This window comes from Dipodomys spectabilis, unplaced genomic scaffold (genome assembly GCF_019054845.1).
Source record: "Dipodomys spectabilis isolate Male_0828 unplaced genomic scaffold, ASM1905484v1 ptg000002l, whole genome shotgun sequence".
In the NCBI taxonomy this organism is placed as follows: Eukaryota; Metazoa; Chordata; class Mammalia; order Rodentia; family Heteromyidae; genus Dipodomys; species Dipodomys spectabilis.
In genome coordinates, this window is record NW_024870679.1 from 8,707,141 (window position 1) to 8,731,192 (window position 24,052).

General features: G+C 34.8%; 1 protein-coding gene across 4 annotated transcripts in view; it reads left to right on the forward strand.

The window, feature by feature from the left end:
• Positions 1-24,052, forward strand: part of Col11a1 (collagen type XI alpha 1 chain) — a 170,504-nt gene that overhangs the window by 89,666 nt on the left and 56,786 nt on the right. For all 4 annotated transcript variants that reach the window (XM_042678073.1, XM_042678088.1, XM_042678065.1 and 1 more), the window contains 12 exons: positions 593-700; positions 4,213-4,266; positions 5,190-5,243; positions 5,372-5,416; positions 5,511-5,564; positions 5,685-5,729; positions 9,949-10,002; positions 13,936-13,989; positions 17,715-17,768; positions 20,230-20,337; positions 20,743-20,832; positions 21,071-21,124. In XM_042678073.1, coding sequence (XP_042534007.1) covers positions 593-700; positions 4,213-4,266; positions 5,190-5,243; positions 5,372-5,416; positions 5,511-5,564; positions 5,685-5,729; positions 9,949-10,002; positions 13,936-13,989; positions 17,715-17,768; positions 20,230-20,337; positions 20,743-20,832; positions 21,071-21,124 — 774 coding nt within the window. The remainder of the gene's footprint in view (positions 1-592; positions 701-4,212; positions 4,267-5,189; positions 5,244-5,371; positions 5,417-5,510; positions 5,565-5,684; positions 5,730-9,948; positions 10,003-13,935; positions 13,990-17,714; positions 17,769-20,229; positions 20,338-20,742; positions 20,833-21,070; positions 21,125-24,052) is intronic.

Consider the following 24,052-nt stretch of genomic DNA (forward strand, 5'->3'; position numbering starts at 1 on the left):
TTCAATAACTTTCATAATCGTACAACACAACTGTTGTAAGAGCCATATTGTGAGATAGCTTTATTTCCCTAAATGTATAGAAAGTTTGTCCAGTTGGGAAAAATAACTTTCTCAACAGTTCTTAATACATAAAATATAAACAGCATGTCCAAATTAATGATTTTTGTGTGTTATAAACAATGGTTTTCAACAAATTGCCTTATCATCTTTCATCTCCTTTCTTCCTTTTTTTCTTCCGTATTCCTCCTTTTTGCTTCCTCCTATTCCTTTTTCTCCTGTCTTTTTTTTTCTCCTTTTTTTTCCCCAACATCTTTTTTTTTCTGGATCCCACCACAATTTAGTAAGCAAATTCATCTTATATGTGGTAACATCAGGATTCTATTAGTTTTCAGCATCGGAAGATACTTTGTTTCTTATTCAGTAACAAAATGGTTTATGAAGCCAAATATTTCCAAACCTCTTTTGGTCACATATGAAACATATATAAAAACGTAAGACTCCAAGAATACATTATTGATCATCTGAAATCTCTGCCTATCAAAACATCTGAATGCATTTTAAGTGAGGAGAATGTTATTACTTTGTATTTCAGGGAGAAGTTGGTCAACTAGGCCCAAGAGGAGAAGATGGTCCTGAAGGCCCCAAAGGTCGTGCAGGGCCAACTGGAGACCCTGGTCCCTCTGGTCAGGCAGGAGAGAAGGTTGGTAATATGAACTCCTCCAGTTCTTTTCTGGATAATACTGTAGTGTCACTTTAGAATGATTTTCACCACGGACACCAGGAAATGGTAGGGTTGTATGATATTGGAAACATGTCCATGAACTCCTGAGAATACACTCATGAAATAGGCACACTTTCCATTTTTACCCAGGCTGTTTCTTGTCTTCTCATGTGGGATCAGCCAGAGTTAAAGCTTCCACATTAAATATTGAGAATTTGAGTATGATTAAAGTATCAAAGAACCAATGGTGTGATGATCTATTTATTGTTTGTACCAAGCAGAACTGTCTTTATTGTACTTGGTCTGTAAATATCCTTTTTCGAAATTAAATATAAACATATTTTCAAGTAGTATTTTAAGAAGTATTTGTGTCCAGGTCCATTTATGTTACATAGAAACATAACCTGGAACAAAGAGTATTTATGGTAAAATCACTTTAAGAGATTTTAATTTTAGGCCATTATCGACACCAGCTTAAATGTTTTGAAAGATTCCCAGATAATTCTAATATTTACAGCTTTGAGACACACTGGACCATACATGCTAGGTCCAAAAGGTTTGCAACAGATTGAAGAGAGATAAGCTAGAGCTATCTATGATAAGCATTATCCCATTTGCACATTAAAGCCAAAGATAAGTAGTTGTTGTATGCTGGTGCTTTAATTCAAATACTTCTCTAAACACATTTTGTTTTTTTACAGTGAGCATGCTATAAAATAAAGCAATTCCATGCTATTCAATGAAGTCATTTTTCCCGCTTCTATACCTCCTACCTCAGGAGAAAATCATTATAGGTATTCTATAGAGATTGTGGGACAAATGAAAAACAAACCATTTTCTCATGTTTTCTGATGGGACAGTTTCTAAAGGTTCACAAATGAAAAAGCTTGAGATGTGTGACTGGATGAACCATGCAGTTGATTCCACCACGGGGCCGGCAAAGCCCTGCACCCAGCACTTACTGCCCAGTTATTGGAGTGAAAGGCTCTTTGGCCTGGTTGCCAGCCCCACACTGTTGTTTGTGCTTTCTTTCCCACACTAGTCTCAGGCATTAGGAATCGCATCTGCCCACGGTTCACTAATACATCCCCACTTATTAGTTATCTATCACCCTATTGAAAATACAACCACTTTTCCTGTCCATGATTCAAAAACGAATGAGTGCACATTCTAATGTAGCCATTATCAGAGAACAGAGATAACTTTGGGATCATAATCAGAGAATTTCATTAACCTTAACATTAGTGACACAGAATATACTATGAAACCTTAATATCCCCAAGGCCACATCATTATCAGTATGCTTCTTGGGGCTAGTTTTCATATTTTGCATCTGAACATGGCTTATCTGTGCACAATTCCTTAATTCAGTGTATAACAAGTCACGAACTATGTTCTGAATTTATTGCTGTGCTTCACCCACTACAATTTTTAAGTTGTTCTTCACCTTTTAGTCTTTTGAGCATTGCATACACTAATCTTTATGTGTGTGGCCTTTCTTATTTTATCATTCATTGGATATGTTGATAAACTTATGGTTACTAATCTTTAAGACTGTAAGGCATAATATTTTGTAAAATTATACATGCACACTTTTATTGCAGAACACAATGCATAGTAAAATTTTACAAACATTTCTTTAGCTCATTTATTTATCAACCTATTTGTATTTTTACTAATGTAACAACTTTGGGAGGGCTATTTCTTTAGAATAATGTTTTAAATATCTTAGTATTTGTAGTGTGTTGTGGAAACTGATTTTGCACTACATTTTATCCAGCTATTTTAGATTGAGAGATTACTTCACTGTACAGTGACAAAGTACTGTCACATTCAAGTATCTATTTTAAGAATTTAACGCTCCACAAAAAGTAGCATTTGATTTCCAGCATTCCACAGGTAGTATATTTATAAATTCAGATTAATCTAATCTTTGAACAAGTAAGCAAATTTTGTTCAAAATGAAATTCGAAATTTCTTCTTTGTTTCTTTTCTTCCTTTCCTTCCTTCCTTCCTTCCTTCCTTCCTTCCTTCCTTCCTTCCTTCCTTCCTTCCTTCCTTCCTTCCTTCCTTCTCTCCCTCCTTCCCTCCCTCCTTCCCTCCATCCCTCTCTTCCTTCCTGCCTTTCTGCCCATCTGCCTGCTTGCCTTCCTCCTTCTTTTCTTTTCCTTCTCTTTCCTTTCCTTTTCCTTTCCTTTTCTTTCCTTTTGCAGTTTTGGGGTTTAGACATAGGATTTGTGCTTGCTACACTGATACTGTAGTGCTTAAGTCATGCCTTCAGCCCTTTGGATATTTGTTGAGATAGGATCTTTCTTTTTTGCTAGGCTAACCTGGATTACAATCCTTCTAATCTTCACTAGTAGCTGAGATAAAAGACATGCACCAGGAGACCAGTGTTTTTCTTTCTGCCTGAGCTGGCTTGGAGCCATGATCCTCCTAATCATAGTGTTCCAGGTCACTATAGTGACAGATGCCTACAACAACTCTCAGCTACGGTTCGAAATAAAGTTTTGCAAACTTTTTGTCCACGCTGTCCTCCAACCTTAATCTTCCTGATCCCTACCTACTTCTTAGTAGTAGGATTGTAGGCCTGAGCCCCTGGCCTGACAAAATTTCTTTTTATTTATTTAATTAATTATTAAAACTTATCTTCAGTTGTACAAAGGGGTTCCAGTTCAATATATCTATTTATTAGGAAAATGCCTCTTGATCCATGTTATTGACACAAATATTTATATTTAATTATATCATTTATACTGAATGAGGAAAAAGTTACATATACTTACATTTAGAATTGGAAAAACAAAACAATGAAATAATCCTACTTATAACATCTAAATATGCTTCCATCTATATAAACTGACTTGAAATAACAGAGATTAGGATTTGCTTTTTTTTTTTTTTTGGTCGGTTGTGGGGCTTGAAATCTGGGCCTGAGTGCTGTCCCTCAGCTCTTCAGCTCAAGGCTAGTGTTCTACCACTTGAGCTACAGTGCCACTTGCGGTTTTCTGGTGGTTTATTGGAGATAAGAGTTTCATGGACTTTCCTGTCCTGGCTGGCTTTGAACCATGATCCTCAGATCTCAGCCTCCTGAGTAGCTAGGATTACAGGCGTGAGCCACAGGTGCCCGGCTAGGATTTGCTTTTTTACTATTATACCTCTGAGGTCATAAAGGTATAGTGAGATCTCTTTAGTTAAGGGTATTGTGTTTCTAAAGATGGTATATTTCTTTCTAAACAGAGACTATTAAGCAAGATAAAAGCATTGGAAATGTGTCCTAGGCAGTGATTTTTCATTTCTTGTGAAAATGAATATGAATAACAAAAGTACATTAACATGAATATTGGAAATCTTGCTTTCACATGTACAGTGTTGATGTTCTATATCTAAAAATTGATTCAGATTGACAAAAGCAATTCTATTTAGGGCATTTATATATGTTATATTTACATACATAGATACATATAGATACATTATTTTTTTAATTTTAGGGAAAACTTGGAGTTCCAGGATTACCAGGATATCCAGGAAGACAAGGTCCAAAGGTAAAATTATTCATTTATTTTATATAGTTTTTCAGCCTATTAGAAAAACATTAAAATTAATCACTTATGATTCCTTTACAGTTTGTAAAAGAGAAAATAAAGACTTAAAATTCAGTTTCCTTCTGTTTGGTCCTCAGGACTGCAAATAAAAAGTATTAATATATTAAACATTAAACTTATTATGCATGTTTATTACAGATGTGTGTATATATGCTTGTATATGTGTGTGTGTGAGTGTGTGTGTGTGTGTGTGTGTGTGTGTGTGTGTGTGAGATAGAAAAGGGCCATACATAGGGCATGTGGACATCTGGAGTGCAGGGATAATAGGAACCCTGGCAATCTGGGATTGGAAGATCATGGGAAATAGGATCATGAGAAGTGCAGTTAGCTACTGCCTTGTAATTGGAATAAGGTCTTCCATGGAAGAAAATGAATATATTTTGAGTTCTACAGTGATATCCTTTAATTGCTCCCTAATAAATGAGATATGATAATATTTGATTATCTTACTTGTAAAGTTAAATACTAAAAATATGTGTTCCTTTTTAATCCATTCATACTTTTCCATGCTTCCAGGATTTCAGATATCATTGTAAGTTTGTTTATAAACTTGTTATAAACTTTGTTTACAATGTGAAAGGTATTTTATGATATCCTAAACTTACATATATGTTTACTTATATGTTTGGATATATATATATATATATACACATATATGTGTGTATATATATATATATATATATACACATATATGTGTGTATATATATATATATACACACATATATGTGTATATATATATATATATATATAGTCAGCTGTGCCATATGACTGCTTTCCAAACGAATGGCAGCTACGACCCGCACATTTGAACATGGTAGAGTGTTTTTGTTTTTATTTATGTATTTTTTTTTTTATAATTTTAGGGTTCCACTGGATTTCCCGGATTTCCAGGTGCCAACGGGGAGAAAGGTGCACGGGTATGACTTACTTTGTTCTGAACTAGTTGGTGTAAATGTCCCTGAATGAGCACCCATCTCTCATGAAGAAACTCACTAATGTGGTTACCCTCACTGAGTACTGATGGAGTTTGCATTGTCTTTGGCAGGGAGTAGCTGGGAAACCAGGCCCTCGCGGTCAGCGTGGTCCAACGGTGGGTACTGTGTTTCACAACATTGACTTTCATTCGGGATTAATAATTTTAAGATAGTGTTTAGATCACATCTCTTTTGTGCTCTCATTCGTAGGGTCCTCGAGGTTCGAGGGGAGCCAGAGGCCCCACTGGGAAGCCGGGCCTAAAGGTACTTTGGCAAATGTCATATTGGGTGCCTGCCTCATCTCCTCTTCCAGATGATGGAGGCTGTGGCAAATAACCGAGACTCTTTCTTTTCAATTATTATTCTCTCTTTTCTTGTTGCCAGGGCACTTCTGGTGGAGATGGCCCTCCAGGCCCTCCTGGTGAAAGGGTATGTATCAGAGAAAATCGTGTGTGTGTGTGTGTGTGTGTGTGTGTGTGTGTGTGTGTGTGTGTGTGTACCAGTATTTAAAATTCTGGGAAAAATATGCAAATGCATATATGGAAACACATATGTAGATATGCAAATGCACGCACACATTCATCCTCATAATCTAGTCCCAGTTAAGAAATTCTTGTTCTTCAATTATTTGTTTTTACTCCATAATTTAAAAAGTTAAACTGGTTATATGCACTGAGTTCTGTTATAGAAATAAAGAATACTATGTGCAATTGGCCTAAGACATCACTCTTAAGTTCAGGACAAATAAAGATTTTTGTCTTAAATATGTTTTTAAGTACCTTTACATATACCCTGTGTCTTCTTGTCCTTATTAGTAGTCAATTTGCCTCAGGTTTTGCCAGTGACATTACTATATTAGGCTGGTAGTATACAAGCTACCATAGCCATTAAGCCAGAATCAATACACATTCAAGTCAGGATAAAACATCTATCTATTCCAGTAATTAGAAAAAAAATTAGTAAATTGACTTGCTATTGATGTAAAATAAATTCAAATACAGATGAGTAAGCATATCCTTTGTTTGGCTTTTATTTTTTTTTCAAAAAGCAGCATTTTGATAGCTAGATTTTTCTGTAAGAATTTTCAATCTAAAATCTGTTACATACAAAGAAAATTGAAACTTTTCTTCATATTCTATTAAAAATAATTTAAGTATCATGAGGGCATTTCATGTATTTTCATATATTATCACATATTTGAAACTTAAAATGGTTGATGAACAGAAAATCACAAGTATTATGTTACTTTAAACTTAAAACAGCATAAATATTTCTTTTTTGTAAGAAGCAGTAAGTGAAACTGAGTTTCTGTTGGTTAATAGAAGTATAACTAGCTAAGTCACAGAATAAACATTTAATTAGAGTGTCCTTACATCGTCATCTAACAATAAATTAGATTAAATTACTAAATTAAATTACTAAATGTTTCTCATTCTCAATGAACTATTCCTAATTAGGTCTATTCATGCCGTACATTTTGAAATCATAAGTAATACAAATATTTGATATATTTATGGATTAAGACATTTTAATGGGAGAATTCGGCTAAATTACTTAAAATGAATGAATTATTTATAGCACAATTTAGTTTTTTATTTAAAATAGCAATTATTCTCTTCCTATGTCTTACATTTGTGTGTTTTATCAGTGTCTCTTTAAAATTGAATACAATGATTATATTATGATGTTATACTTTAATGTGGAACACACTTGTGCAATCCAACAGCTGAAGTACTAGTAACTGTAAAACCACTCTCAAAGTTAGGGTTATTATACACATAATCACAATAAACATTTGTATATATTCAGTTTTTGTATAATGAGTACCTGTTTTGCATGTTCTCCAAATTACATGGCACACTGCATTCTGACTTGACCTCATTTATTGGCAAGCATTTTTGAATATTATGAATTATTTTAGTTTGTCTTAAGCACACAGTTAAAGAATGATATAAGTATTTTCATATCATAATGTTTTTTTAAAATATATGAATAGGTATATTGAAGTAGATTAGTGTCATTCAATTAGAGAAAATGACACTTATTTTTGACCATTTAAATTACTACATCTTTAACTAACATATCGATAGTTAACTATATATATGACATATGTATGTGTTTTGTGTACATCTATCATCTGTCTACCAACATGCATGAATGCATCATGCATACATATATACATACATACATAGCTATCTAAATTCTTTAGGAAATTCTTCTAGTTAAACATGACCCCTCATACTACTGATTTGCTAACTATGTCTTTGTTAAAGTATCAGTTGTAGCTTCTAATTAGCCTGAGTTTGCTAAATTTAGGAAACCAAAACTAAACCAAAATAACAAAAGGGTAGATATAAAAATAAAACTCAAGTTTACATAAATTAGTCATTTTTAAAATTTTTTATATTTTTTATTGTAAAGACTATACAGAGGCGTTACAGTTACACGAGTAAGGTAATGAGTACATTTCCTATCAGGCATTGTTACCCCCTTCTTTGTTTTGCCCCTACCTCCCCACCTCCCCAACTACTCCCTCCCCCACCCCAAGTTGTAAAGTTCATTGTCAACATGGTGTTTTGTACATCTATAAGTGAGTAATTTTTGACCTAAATAACACTCTTGCAAGATTTACAGCATATTAAACGTTTTCACGATTTACCTACAGTTCAACTCTCAGTAGGCTTGGGTAATCCAAATGGGTTCCAAAACAGTCTTTACACAGTTTTTATAAACTTGTACTAGAATAGACTAGAGCAGGGGGTACTGGAAACAGCAGCCAGCACTGAATGCTGCCAACTGAACTCTGCACTGAATGAACTCTGCCTTTTCCTATTCAGATATGCCTATAATCAAGTTTAGATGATAAATTAGGCACCATAAGAGTTAACAAGAACAACTAAAATGTACTAGAAGAACTGTAGCGCACTATTGAAAAATTAATAATATCGTTCCTCCTGTGCTTTGAGGTTATTATTAAGTAAAATAATGGGGGCTTGAACACAAACACAGCAGTACCATGTTAGCCCAGGCTGAATGGCTGACAAGTATGTCGTAGATGTACTGTGGATATTCTGAACAGAGGGTGAGTTACATCTGGGGTTCTCCTGAACCCCATAGCATAAGGTTTCATCATGTTAATCACAATGGGGCATAGTTTAAAACATGTTGATCGTTTACATCTAGAATCTTCCACTTACCACTTTCACAGTACAGTTAGGAGCAGGTACCTGGTAGTGAGTAACGTATAACCTCAGATATGAATGGGATATTATATTTTGATTAACACTAAAGAACCTGTGAACATTTTTCGATGGAATTCACAAATCAAAATCTAGTTTCCTAGAGATTTATTTTTGTTTCCTTAAAGGAATTAAAATGAAATTTAATTCTTCTGACACCTATGAAAGTTTGGTAAAGCAAGGACATTTAAGAAATTAGGAAAACAGGGTTATTCACAAAATTTAAAGCATTCTGTCTGAAAATTTTATGCTTAAATAGATTTTTGTTTATGATTTTTATGATAAGCTTTTGAAAATCGGTATTTTCTAGTTTAATGAGATTTTTTAAACATATAAATTCTTTACATTTCCCCAGTGCTTTGGTAATTTTATGTCACATTAATTTTGATGTTAGGATAAATGCTGGTAATAGTAAAAAAAAAAAAATTGTGTTGGTTTCTGTGGTAGCATTGGAGGAGAACTGGTAATGTGAATTTTCCTTATGAAAGCTTAATTTATAAAGTAGTAACTCAAAAGCAAATTCTGTTAAAGACCAATGCCAGTAAGTTTCATTTTTAATTAGAAAATAGGTAAATCCTATCCTAATTGTATTACTTAGAAAATATTACTTATATTATCTTCCATTTTACATATCTTCATTTGAGAACTAGGACTATATTTTGGACATGTTATCTTTTTCTCTTCTTTTTCTGCCCCCAGTTCAATCATTGTAACTGGGTCTGCTATATGCTTTTGAAAGACATGTAAGTGAGAGTTGAATAATACAGCCAATTAAGCATTAAACAGGAATAACAATATAAATATATATTTGGATTGAATCTTAATAAGAATAATTGTACAATAAAGTTCTTTTTTTAGCTTGTCTAGAAAAATGCCTGATATATTAGACACACAAGTTATAAATGATAGCGAAAATGCCACAACATAGCTGGCCTAATTAGAAATATCTTTTATGATCTTGTTGAGATAATTGCATACTTTTCTTTGGGTCATGTGTTCCTGGAGCCAGAATTTTGATAGAGGTAATTTTAGACATCATTTTTCTTTTGGAGTGCTAAAGAATTGAATCGAAATATATTTCATAAATGTTTCTATCCAATGTTTAAGTAAAAAACCAAATCAGTCAAACTTTTCATTGCAATGTACATGCTATTCATTGTATATAAGAGCTGTAAATATTGAAATTATCCCTATGATAGGAGTACTGATTTGAAGGGGATTCCATCACATGAAAAAGATCCAGCCATGTGATTATGGGTGATGATGAAGTTGCATAACCACTCTTCTATTCCTCTGTAGAAGTTGGACACCATGTTGTATTTAGTCTGTAGAAATAATCTGCACATGATAGATTATGGCTTTTTAAACACATTGATAAAATGTCCCCCCTTTTTTGTTTTAATTTTCAGGGCCCTCAAGGACCTCAGGGTCCAGTCGGATTCCCAGGACCCAAAGGCCCCCCTGTAAGTGTCACAGGTCCTCTTTTTCTTCATTTGATATTGTTTTCACTTTTTGGAGGGCTTAGTTTACAATTTAAATAGTTTTTAGATGTAAAGATTGGTAAAATTCTCTATAAAGTAAAATTCCATTTAATGTGTCAAAGAATGTATTTTAATGTACAAAGTTCATATCCTGTATTTCATTTATAAATACTAAGCTGAATTTAACTTAAATTCCTCTTATTAAGTACTCTTGACAATATACCAGTCACCTGAAGGTATCTATCTATGTATCTATCTATCTATCTGTCTGTCTATCTAAATTTGTTAACTAATCTCTATTGCAATGAATATAATTTAAGGCAGTAAAACTGTTATCAGATAACAAATATTGCCTATTTATAAAACTCACTTTTATTGTCCATTATTAAATGGAATCTTCTCATCTTCCTTCATTTACTATTTCCCCAGTTTTCCTTTCAGCATTCTGGTATTTACATGCCGTGAAGATTCATTTAATAATTCATTCATATTGTTTTTGTGTGTATAATGCATTGTGAGAAAATACAAGGAAAACCCTTACTGAATAATAGCTCTTTCATAAAATTATCCCACAGAAATGTTCTTTAGAATATCATCATCACAGCTCTTTACAAATTAATTGTAACACATTATTTTTATACTTACATGTTCATGGGAAAAGAGCATAGTCTCTGATGTTCAGCTGTTATTGTTTACCTTTCATTTGCAATCTGGTCAGCTTCTTAATCCAATATAGCCCTGCAATATCAACAACAGGTATTTTGAAGCCATATGCTTCAATAATGTTTAGTAACAAAAAATGTCATGAGATATACAACCTTTTCTTTCCATTTATACTCACCTATGTGGGTATGAATTATTTTCCTGATATCACATGATATTGATTCTTTAAAAAAGAAACATTTGCATCATGTCTCCTGAGACTTTTATCAGTCTATTCTTTTAAGTGTCTTTCTGGCAGGGTGAGCCATTGATCACCATGCATTCATTCTTATCTCTAAGGGGTACTAGCAGCATAATAAATACCTACACTCAAGATGCATGTAGCCTACTTGGAATGACACGACACTGTTAGAAATACTGCTCTCATGGCTAAACAGAATGGCTTTTATACTCTTTTCTGTAGAATGAAATATTAAAGCATGAAATAAGAAGTACCCACAATTTCTCTGGCATTGTTTTTATGTAGTTGGAAAAAATACCTTTATCTCTTTGGCATAAAAATAAAAAATGGAGGTGAAGGAAGAAGATTAATCTACATACTAAGTAGTATATCTTTATGGTACCAGGAATTAATTTGCTCAGGAAGGTACATGCTTGCATGAGTGTGTGTGCATGTACACACACAAGGAATATTCTAAGAAAATTGGAAATTAGAAGAGAAGAAATATTCTTAGACAACTATTTATATTTTCTTTTTATGAATTGTCTCTGATTTTTACCCAGTAGATAAAAAGGCAGCAGATTTTAATGAATAGTAGTTGTCCTTTAAATAATGCTTAAACTTTTTGAAATCTCATGACAATTGGTTTGCTTTATTTTATTAAATGGTAATATCAAGCCACTACAATTAAGAGTCATTGCTTATATTAAAAATGCAGACTTAAGTCAAGATAAATGATAATGGTTAATCTTAAAGCCATTAGCTCTATTCCCTGAAACTAAGATCATAACTAAACATCTTGTAATGCCCATCCCTAAATGACATCATTTACATCTACAATCTCTATTTTAAAGGATTAAATTTTATAAGAGAAGTACAGATGAGTTGAAAAAGAGAAGTTATTCACTGGTCAAACATCGAAGAGCTAGTATACTAGCTTGAAAGAAATTAAAAAAGTAAACCAATGCAAATATTGCTTTTGAAAGTTAAGAGTGAATGAAATGCATTCAAATGTTTGATGTTCAGGATAAAGTTCTACATCTTTTTCTTATGCTTAGTTATCATGATAGAATCCTAGTAAAGTCACATGGGTACATACTATCATGAATAACTTGAACTGAATATCAATATACGTAAAGTGCACATCAACCTAATGCTGATCATCTCTGTCAGCAAACAGCAGAGGTATTAGCTGTCTATATTTATGAATGTGTTGGAAATGGGTCTCTTGTTTAGTGATTATGATATACTTCACCTTAGAGCTATTTTTTCTATTGGGGGGGAAATGGACCCACATTTACTTTGGAGGGCATGCTCTATATTTAGTAAAACCTTCAGTATTGACCTAAATTAGAAAACATTCATTCCCATCTGACTTAAAATAGCGACAAAGAAGAAAAATTGTTGATATTTGATGTTCTGAGAAACTTGATGTAGATGAAAGATTCTAGTAGTGAACAGTTTCTATGTTTTATGTCAAAACTGAGAGCAGAGAGGAGTATGACATTGCTATATACCTAGAGACTAATGCATTGATCCATTGTCTTATGTTTTTGAAAGGAAACCTAAGAAATATAGTTAAACACTCTTTATTAGAAACAGTCCAGTCTTGAAAGGAGAGGAATTACAATAGAATCACTGCGGTGGTCCTGAAAAACATGAACAAGCCATGCTTCTGTGAAATAGAAAGCAGTTTTTAATTAAATCTGGTAATTCCCATGACAATGTGCAATGCAGATGTGATCAGAGAACAAGAGTGCCTGTGTCTCCACTAGCAACTCCAAAGAAGTGTTACTTAGGTGAAATTGGTACAAGAATGCTATCTGTGAAATTGATAGTATTTTTGAACTAAATCTTTGGTTCAGACCCACTGTGTAAATGCACACACACACACACACACACACACACACACACACACACACAAACACATACACGCTTGCTTTGCATGGATGAAGCCCTGGGTTCTATTCCTCAGTACCACATAAGCAGAAAAAGCCAAGGTGGCGCTGTGGCTCAAGCTGTAGTGTCCTAGCCTTGAGCTGAAGAGCTGAGACAGCACCCAGGCCCTGAGTTCAGGTCCCATGACTGACCAAAAAAAAAAAAAAAAGAAATATATATATATATATATATATATATACATATTTATTTCAAATATATACATATATATTTATTTCATATATATACATATATATGAAAATTTATTTCCATAATTGTCATGTTATAATAGATTAGTCTATTATCATTAAAAGTGTCACTATTGAATCCATATTCAATTTCTCAGGGAGTTGAGAATATTTCTTTTCTTCCCTGTTAACCATGTTTTGACATTTGAATTCCTAAATAACAGATTCTGGGGGCAAATAAGTAATCTACAAGACAAATCAGGAAGGAATCTCTTGCTACTATGTCACTAAAATATAGGAACTTGGCAGTTTGCGTTACATAATTAGATAATTTCTTTTATTAATCCCCATGACCTGAAAAAGATAGGGCATTAAATGCCATAAATAGCAGTAATTGGAATAAATAGCACAACAGATTTGCTCTTTAGTACTTAACTTTTTGCTTTCCAAGGGCAATTTTAGACAATCTGAAGGAAAAGTTGGATCTGGTGACATGTAGACTTAATCCTAGCATATTGTTTCCTTTACTGAAAACAGATTAAGGGGTACAGTGCATTGTTTTGGTGGTTTTTGTTGTTGTTGTTTTGTCATTTCTTTCTTATTTTGGTTAAAACTACAGATCACCACTAGAGGACACTAGCTTTCTCTGTTATCCTTATTTCAATGTATAAAGAGCCCAGTTACAAAACATGTTTGGAATATATTCTATTTTTTAAAAAATTAGCCTCAGTTAGAGCTAGAGAATTATATTAGCAGACTTATGCACTTATATATAAATTCTCCTGAACATCTGCAAAATAAACAGAACATTAAGTGATGGTATAAAGGACAACTGTTTAAATATACTGCATTTAAATGATAATCCAGGAACTATTGATGGCATGGAGTGTTTAATATTTGTGATTTCAGGGGCCCCCTGGGAAAGATGGGCTTCCAGGACACCCTGGGCAACGTGGGGAAACTGTAAGTAGCAGCATTTTCTTGATTGAAATTTCCTATTTCTACTACCTCCGCAGGTCATAAAGGATAACTTCATCACTAACAATCAAATTACCATTTCTAGGACAATAGGGTACATGAATTGCATTGGATCTCTATTAATATCTTTAAATAAATGCATAAGTAAAGCAAAGCTTATACTCAGTCAAATTGGAAAAAACAGAGTATGAATTGATATGATTAATCTTATTATTGAGACCAGAGTTTTAAGATTGAATAGACAGGGGAGGCACCCTTGTATTTTGAATAGTTCCACCAGGGTTTGTCCTTGACCCTTTCTCTGAGATCTATTGACAGATACATAACTCCCAAACTTATCACCTTCTTCCTATCTAAAAGAAAAGAAAGATACAAAACAAACGCATGTTGTGAGAATAATAGCAGAACAATTCCTCCAATTCCACAAGGATGACATGGTTGATGATGTCAGAACCATTAGGGGCAATGCACCAGAAACTGTATCAAATGTTTAAAAGGAAAATGTAGACTGAAAAAAATGTATATAATTTAATTTTATCTGACAACTGTAACCAATTGTGTTCAACATTACATTCCTGCAACAAAATACCTGACACACATACTTGAAAGAAGGAAGATTTATATTAGCTAATGATCCTAGAAGTTTCCATCCAAGATCCATAGCTCCAGTTTCAGGACCTGGGGCAGTGGGACCATGTGTGGAAGAGGCTGGTTATCTCATGGATGCCAGGAAGGAGAGAGGGGAAGGCCAGTCATAGTGAGCACTCTTCTTTCTTTCCTCTTTTTTTCCACCAGTTCCCCGTCTATTGGATAGTTAAAACTATGTTCAGGGAGGTGTTACCCATGTGGTTAATTCTGTCTGGAAATATTACTACAGATATATCCAGGGATGTGCTTGACCAGTTTCCTAGGTATCTCTGTATCCGGTCAAATTATAATCCAGATCATAAATTTACCACTCATCAAGCTCTTCCTTAAAATTAAGCCAAATATAAGCCTTTTGACTTGAGCCAAAAGGCTCATGTCCACCTTGTAATTCAAAACTAATTCAGTCAATGTCAGTGAATCCCCATAGTTCAAACACTGTCTCAAATTACACTCAAGGTAGATTCTGAGCTGTAAATCTCTAAAGATACAAGTATGTTACATACTCCAGATGCACAATTGCACAGTATAAACAGTACCATTCCAAAACAGTGCAACAAGGTACGGGAATAAGAGATGAAACCAAGGCAAGACCAAAACCTTGTGGGGTAGACATTAAAACTTATAGCTCTGGGCTTGGTGTTCAAGGCACATGCTGGTGGGACTGTGGACACTACATGACTTGGGCAGCCTTGTTCCTATGACCTTTGCTTTTGTAATACTCATGTCCTCTCTCTCAGGCTGGTTGTATTCATTTGCTGTCTGCAGCTTTCCTTGTCAGATATTCCATGTACATGGCACCTCTAGTTTCCTGACCTTTCTTGCATTTTCAGCTTCCCCCTCACAGTCCCCAGCTGGGGGACGCTGGTAGGGATTCTAACCATGGCAGACATTGCATGATCCCCCAGACCACTTGAAATGTGGCTGGAAATGTCTGCAGCCTCATCACTCTCTAATTCTGTATGCTTGCAAAGCCAGCATCACATGGACAATGTTAAGCTTTAATACCAGCTTGAGTAGTTCGCTTTCCCCACTGTATTTATATATGTGTGTGTGTATATATATTTATATATATATATGTATATATAAGTATATGTATATGTATATATATATATATATATATATATATATATACACACACACACACACAAACCTAAGACCTTCACACGTGGGCTACAATATATATATGTATATATATGTATACATATATATGTATATATCCATATACACATATACATATGTATATATCTAAGATCTGCACACATGGGCAACAAGAAAATGAATATACCAGTACATGTGTGGATTGCAAATTAATTAATCAATGAATTTCAATCTATTAGTATAACTGTTTCTGTGTGCTATTGATCTCATAGTTACTAAGACAAAAAGCTCTATAAAATTTTCAACTTTTTGAGGTTGAGAATTAGATCATCCCCTTCAAGTCACACTTACTGAATAACTGTTGGAAAGATGGTAATGCAAATCAAGTGAACATTTCACACAAATATGTAGTGTGTAGCACTTCAAAGACAAAGGGACAATCAGCACAGCTAGAAAGGACATGTTTTCAAAGCTGAAGATGTGACTAGAGATGCAGACTCGGCTGAACTTTGCCACTAATGTTGCTTGATGCATACTTATTACTTGTTTTGGCTGTCTTTCTGTGAGATGGGAGATGGTGATTCTAGCTAATGTGGACAAGTGAATGAATTTGATTGGAAAAGTGTTGTAATTGCCGAGAAAAAAAGAAAATTACCTTTTGTATAAGATGAGTTTTACAGGAATAGGAGAAGAGACTATCTTTTGAGAGTTTCATAAGGATTAAATGACTAATTGTGGAGGCTCAGGAAAGAAATTTTCTTATTATTTTCCTCAGCATTAATTGGCTTAACTATTGAGAATACAGCTCCATTTGAAACTTGGGAGTTGGAAGAACTATTTTTTTAATCTTCCTTTATCATGACCATGTATTTTGAAATAAGTCACTTTTTTTTTCTTTTTTGTCTTGTTCTGTGTGTGTGTGCGCGCGCACGCGTGTGCAAGCCTTTGGGCTTGAGCTAAGAGCCTGGATGTTGTCCCTGAACATTTTTTTTTTGCTCAAGGATAGTACTCTACCCCTCGAGCCACAGCTCTGCCTCCATATTTTTTCGGTAGACAATTGACAGTAAGAGTCTCAAGGACATTCTTGCCCCAGCTGGCATTGAACTGGGATCCTCAAGATTTCAGCTTCCTTAGTACCTAGATTTTTAGGAGTGAGCCACCAGCACATGGCTTACCCTTTACTTTGGATGTTTAAAATAAGAGAAATCTATTTGGGGTCCCTGTAATATTTGAGACAAATCTGGCTAGTAAGAGTTAGCAAAAACCCTGACTCAATAGATACTCTTGCCAGAAGGGTGCACACAGAAATCTCAGTTATGTGAGAGTCATCATTAGGAGGATTGCAGTTTGAGGCTGACCTGGACTACTGACTCGAGGTCATATCTGAAAAATAACTGAAATGCAAAAAAGGCTGAGACAGGATTCAAGTGGTAGAGTACTTGCCTATTCAGCACAAGCCCTGAGATCAAACCTCAAGTATTAACAGCAAAAAGAAACGAAGAAAGGAAGGAAGGAAGGAAGGAAGGGAAAGGAAGGAAGGAAAGAAGGAAGGTAAGAAGGAAGGAAGGAAGGAAGGAAAAAAAATCAATATGTTTAAATTATGAATTACTTCATCCATATAGATGTTGTCACTAGGTTAAATTTTTATATATTCTTTGGCCTGGACTACATTACTAAAGAAAAAAAATAAAGTCCATATTTTGACACCAGCTTCATCATATTAACTTAATTTTTTAAAAGCTTACTGAAAGTGGTAGCTTCATCATAACTTGATATGTGGGAGAGCAAAACAAATTGAGTTTTAGGAGAACTGGACAGTATAACTTATACTTAATATTTGAAAAGAAGAGTTTCTACCCAAAAGATGACTTTCTTTTATCTTAAGTAGCAATCCCATTGTCAAGTTAAATCTCTACATTTAATTCTTCCTCCAGGTTTTATAGATTATGCTTTTGTTTCCTTAGGGATTTCAAGGCAAGACAGGTCCCCCTGGACCAGGAGGTGTGGTTGGACCACAGGTATGTGGCTTTCCTTTATTTTTCTAAAGATTCATTTCTTATGTGTATGCTTACACTTTACCAAGTGCATAGAAATATATCCATTGATTACAATTCCAAATGATCTCATTTTAGATTTCTGATTACATTTCAATACATGGAAGTTGCCACGATCCAATGTATCTCAGTTCACTGGTGTCACTAAAGATAGTTTTCATTTGCCTAAATGAATGAAAGACAATAATGATAATGAAACAGAAAACTCACAGAGAAATTGACATTAACACATAACCTCTATGTTGTAACATCCAATTTTAAACCCAGGGATTTTAATTAAATGAACTAACCACCCATAAGTTATCATAGCATAAGAACTTTTGAGTATTAATTCGAACTAGAAATATAATTATGATAGTGAGTTTAATACACTGCCCCACAGGTATTTTAGTATTTGCAATGAACTACATTTTAAGTTTTAAGATATTTGAAAATTAAGATTTTTTTTGACTTTATAACTGTTATTTACCTCAGAATGAAAATCTTAGATTTTTGGCAGGGGGAATATGTATGAGTAATTGCAATTTCTAGTAGCGCTCAATATAGATAGGACACAGTCTCAAATCTAGCCCAATAGCCTGAATTAAACTATTTCTTAGCAAGAGATAATAAATCATGGGAATAGAACATAATACTTATCCTCTTTATCAAAATGTATTGACTGGAAAGAAGATTTAGGTTATTAAGGTGGGATTTTACCTCAGTGAAGTAATCAGAGCAGTTAATAAGTGTCTTACTTAATTTCTTTAAGTACTCTTTTCTTTGCCCCAAAATACTTTTCAGCACTCTCGCACACACACAAAAAATGAATGTACTTGGGCACTGTTCCTTAGCTTATTTTGTGCAACACTACCACTCTACCACTTGAGCCACATCTCTGTTTCTGGCTTTTCAGTGGTTAACTGGAGATAAGATTGTCTTACAGATCTCAGATCTCAGCCTCAAATTATAGGCATAAACCACTAGCACCCAGCACACTTTTTAATCTTTATTTTTTTAATTATCTTTACCTAGTTGCACAAAGGAATTTTAACTCCACCTGTCGCTTTTTGAATTAAGATGCACCTGGCTCATGTTTTTTCAGTGATGATTGCTATTGAATTAACATGTTTTTAATTTTTGTTGTTGAAGTTCTAATCTTAGTGTCCAGATTTTCAAGGAAAAAAAAAAGCCATTTGGGGGAATGTGTTTGCACATTAATGATACCTTGGAGATTTTCCGTAATTACAGAGATAAAGGCATTTAAATTCAGAGCTTTATGTCATCATTTCTTCTGTCTCCAAGACTGAAAGTTAGAAATATGTTCCCATTTTAGAAAAAAAATCAGGGAATGCTATGACAGAGCAGCTTCGATCATATAGTCTACCATTTAATGACCACAGCATCTGGAATCTTTCTCTTTGACTTAAATCCTTTGCTTTGCTTTTCTGCTCTAAGTGGAGACAGAAAGCCACTGGTCACCATTTTCTATTTATACTTCAAACCTTATTATACTTGAGCACCACAAAACAGCACCACTTGGGGACTTGTAAACAGCCTGACATTTTTCACATTGGCATTGCTTGCAATTTAAAACAGCCAGCTATTTGTTACAGCCTTCAGCCTGGAAGTGCTGTGGGCCCCAACACACTGACTTCCAGATGCCTCTGCCACATTCTTTGTCAAATGAATATAAATTAACATTCGGGAGGTCTCTAGTTCATGGAGCCCCCAAAGGGAGCCACTTTAGGTTGTTTGTGTTTCCAGGGATCTTGGCTTATTAGCAAGCAGGGATTCATTGAGTCTTTACCAGTGTGGAACCAGTGCCATTTATCCATTTATTCTTAAATTAGTTTGGCACCTTGTAAAAAAGAGAAATGGGATGAAACCGCATTTATAAAGAAAAAAAATTCAGTCTTTGCCAGGAGTTGGTGGCTCACATCTGTAATCTTAGCTACTCGGGAGGCTGAGATCTGAGGATCGTGCTTCAAAGCCAGCTGGGGCAGGATTGTCCTTGAGATTCTTCTCTCCAATGAACCACCAGAAAACTGGAAATGGTGCTGTGGCTCCAAGTGGTTGAGCGCTAGGAGAACAGAGACAGCACCCGGTCCTGGCGTTCAAGCCCCATGACCAACAAAAACAAACCAACAAAATTCATACAGTCTTAATACCCGATCCAGCCTCTCACGCTGAAGCAATTCTAGTATTAAAGAAAATATCTCTTCAGACTTTATGTTTTTTCGGTTGGTTATTCTAAACAAGATGGAGTGTCATCCTCTCAGAACTTTACCCGATCCGATTCTCTCATTGTATTATGAGATGTGCTTCAAAGGTTATCATGAAACCTAAAAGAGAATAGAGAACTTGTGTGATACGCAGTGCTCTTTATTATTGAAAGGACAATATTGAAACAAAACTCTAACAGAGTTTGATTGGTTTAATTTAGGGACCAACGGGTGAGACTGGTCCAATAGGTGAACGTGGACATCCTGGACCTCCTGGACCACCTGGAGAGCAAGGTCTTCCTGGTGCTGCAGGAAAAGAAGGTGCCAAGGTACTGAATGCCTATGGTCTCCTCTTGACTCAGAACATCCATTTACTTCCCTTATAATTCTCACCATGTTCCCTTCATTCTGTGTAGTTTGCCATAGTGTCACTAAGGTGTGTCAGGAAGACATTTAATGTAAGGTTATTATATTTGTAGATATTACCAAATAGTACTATACAACCAATTAGCTCACTGACCATAAACTAATTCTTGCTTATTCTTGTCTACATATCATTCTTTCATCTTTATGTATTTATATATATACACATACATGTGGCCTACCACAGAATAGTCTCATGATTAAATAATATTCAAGTTTGGCTTACAGGTTTTATTTATAGGTTGGAAATCATCACAGTTTTTTTGTAGAAAATATTTTGAATTAACAGATACATGTTGCATTTTTTTTAGGGTGACCCAGGTCCTCAAGGTATCTCAGGAAAAGATGGACCAGCAGGGTTACGCGGTTTCCCAGGTGAAAGAGGTCTTCCTGGAGCTCAGGTACCATCAACATATACATGAGCCAATAAGTCAGATTTCTTCTTTGAAGCACTTTTCTTGGAGCTTCACTAAAGCATCATGAATAATTAAGAGGGAATATACAAACCTAAGTACTTGAATATCATGGTGTTTGTATTTGTGTCAAATAGTATTTATGGGTGCATTTTGTCAGTTATGTCTCCTATTTATATTCATTCCTCATTGCTTCGTTTCTCTCTCTTTTTTTAAACTTTCCCAGGGTGCACCTGGACTGAAGGGAGGAGAAGGCCCCCAGGGCCCACCAGGTCCAGTTGTAAGTATGGTGATAATAAATAGACCTGCTATCTGTGGTTGCAAATTACAGCCCTTCTTTCATTACTCTCCTGCTGTGATCCCACAGCATGTGGGAGAGAAAATAAACACATGTCAATCAAACCAGTCAATGCTTGCTTTCTACTAATTGCATGCACTAATGAGTGCAGAAACAGGAAGGTTTAGACAATTGGAAATGTTTGCTTCTGCCTCTGTCAAGATTATGGAAGGTTTGGAAATAATATAGGTTGAAGTTTTTTATTCATTCAAGGGCTTCCTCTTATTTAAAAATGTAATATAAAAGATTGTAAAATAAGACTCAATTTCTTATTTTTTATATCTTGCCATTCATTTTTAGAAAGCCTTAGTTTATCTGATTCTAAGTAATTGACAAGACTTGAATTTTTTCAGGTATATAGAAAAACCTCACAAATATGACAAATATGTGTACTCTGTTATCTGTGCTGTTTTATGGTAATTATCAAACATGTAATAATGGAAAAATAAGTAAACATTAGATTTTCCTAATTTCTTCTTGTTTTTCAATAAATATTTTTATTACCTTTAATAAGGTAATCTTATAAGGTAGTAAAATAATAAGGTGAAAAATGGTTGTAACTCATTCCTCTTTCCTTCTTCCTTCCTTCCTTTCTTTCTTTCTATCTTTTCTTAATTTTCCAGTCCTAGGGCTTGAACTCTGGGCTTGGGTGGTGCCTCTGAGTTTTTCTGATCACTGATCAAGGCTAGTGCTCTATCACTTGAACCACAGCTCTACTTCTGGCTTTTTGTGGTTAATCAGGGATAGCCTCACAGACTTCCCTACCTGGACTGGCTTTAAACTATGATCCTCAGATCTCAGCCTCCCGAGTAGCTAGGATTATAGGTATGAGCCACCAGTGCCAGGCTCATTACAAATTCTGAGTACAATGAAGAGTGATCAGTGTCACCCCTTCCATCATTCCCCCCAGTTATTCCAACCCCACCCATCCTAGTTCCATTTGCAAATACGTACATTGACTCTTCTGATGATGTATATATATATATATATATATATATATATATATATATATATGTCTGTGTGTATGCATATATATACATATACATGCATATGTATACATACATACATATACAAATACACACATACATACTGCACAGTGAAGTATGGAATACAGCCTTTGCTTTCTCTACAAATTCACCTTTGTTCCATCTGGGCTGTGAAATGTCACTAGAACATCCACAATCCAGTATGCAATGGCCTTTCTCATTTTTGATTTTATTTCTTTATCTTGAATAGCTGAACATTCTTTTAAATCCCTTTACAACTTCCATCCACATTGTATTGCATCTATATTAATTACACATTCAAACCATTTGATTTATCTTTCTTTCTTCATTTCTGACTCCGGTCGTATTTGTTCCAATACTTCATTCTTTCTTTGACAGTGATTTCATTCATCTCCTTGAGTCCATTGTTCTAAACCTTTCATTCATTATTTACATTGAGGTTTTATTCTCTTAAGGCATTTTTATTTTAGTTCTATCCAGTCTAATTTATCAAACTTCTTTTCCCTTTGATGGTACTGGGGTTTTAACTGAAGACTTTGTTCTTACTAGTCAGTGGTATAGCCACTGACTAGAATCATGGCTCCTACTCCTTTCTGTTGTGCTGGTCTTGTTGGTTTTGTCCACGCTGCCCTCCATCATCATCTTTGTCTTTACACCCCTGCCATAACTGGAATGACACATGTGGCTCACCATGTTCAGAATTTGTTATAATAAGATTGCATAAAAACTGTCTTTTCATGATTGCTTCTTTTTCTATTGAGGTGGTACCCCCCCTCCATTTTGTTTTTAACTTCATCCACATTGGAACCACAATCCACCTACTTCCAGTTTCCTGTGAAGCTGGAATGACAGATGTGTGCTGCCATGCACAGGCTTTTATTGGGGGAGATGTGTTCTTGTGCACTTTTTTCTCAGGCTAGTTTGAATCATGATACTTCCAGTCTCTACCTCCAGAAAACCTAAGATTATAAGCATGAGCTACAGGTACTTAGCCATGTGTTTTGCCCCTCAAATCACTATGATATTTTCTACTTTGTGAGTATGCATTTACATCTCTCCTTAATTTTACAATACTCCATTCCATTTGTTAAAATACTCCACTCTGTTGGTGAAAATCCTCAATAACAAAGTGCTAATGTTCAAATACTAAGTTCTCTATAGACAGATTGCCTCCATTTTAACCCCTCAGAGTTCCTGTTATGATTAGTATTTTAAAAATCATATCTCTCATTAAGAGGTGAGCTTCCTATATTATTGTGGATATGTTTACAATTCAGTGCTTGGAACATAGCACTCATCTTTTTTCTTTTTCTTTTTCTTTTCTTTCTTTTTTTTGCCTGGCTTCAAAGTCTTTTATTATTTATTTATTTATTTATTGTGAAAATATCGTACAGAGGGGTTACAATTACATCGGCAAGGTAATGAGTACATTTTTTATTAAGCATTATTGCCTCCTCCTTTGTTTCCCCTTCCCATCCCACACCCCTGCTGCCCCCTTTCCTCCCCCAATAAATAAGTGGGCTAAAGACTTAAAGAGAAACTTCTCTTTAAGGAAATAACAATGGCCAATAGACACATGAAGAAATGCTCAACCTCCCTAGCCATAAAAGAAATGCAAATCAAAACAACATTGAAATACCACCTCACCCCATACAATCAAGAACTATAATAACAACAGTTATAATCAAGAACTCTAATAACAATAGATGCTGGAGGGGATGTGGACAGAAAGGAACCTTACTACATTATTGGTGGGAGTGTAAACTTTTTCAACCACTCTGGAAAGCAGTATGGAGGTTCCTCAAAAGACTCCACATAGAGCTCCCTATGACCCAGCAATCCCTCTTTTGTGCATTTACCCAAA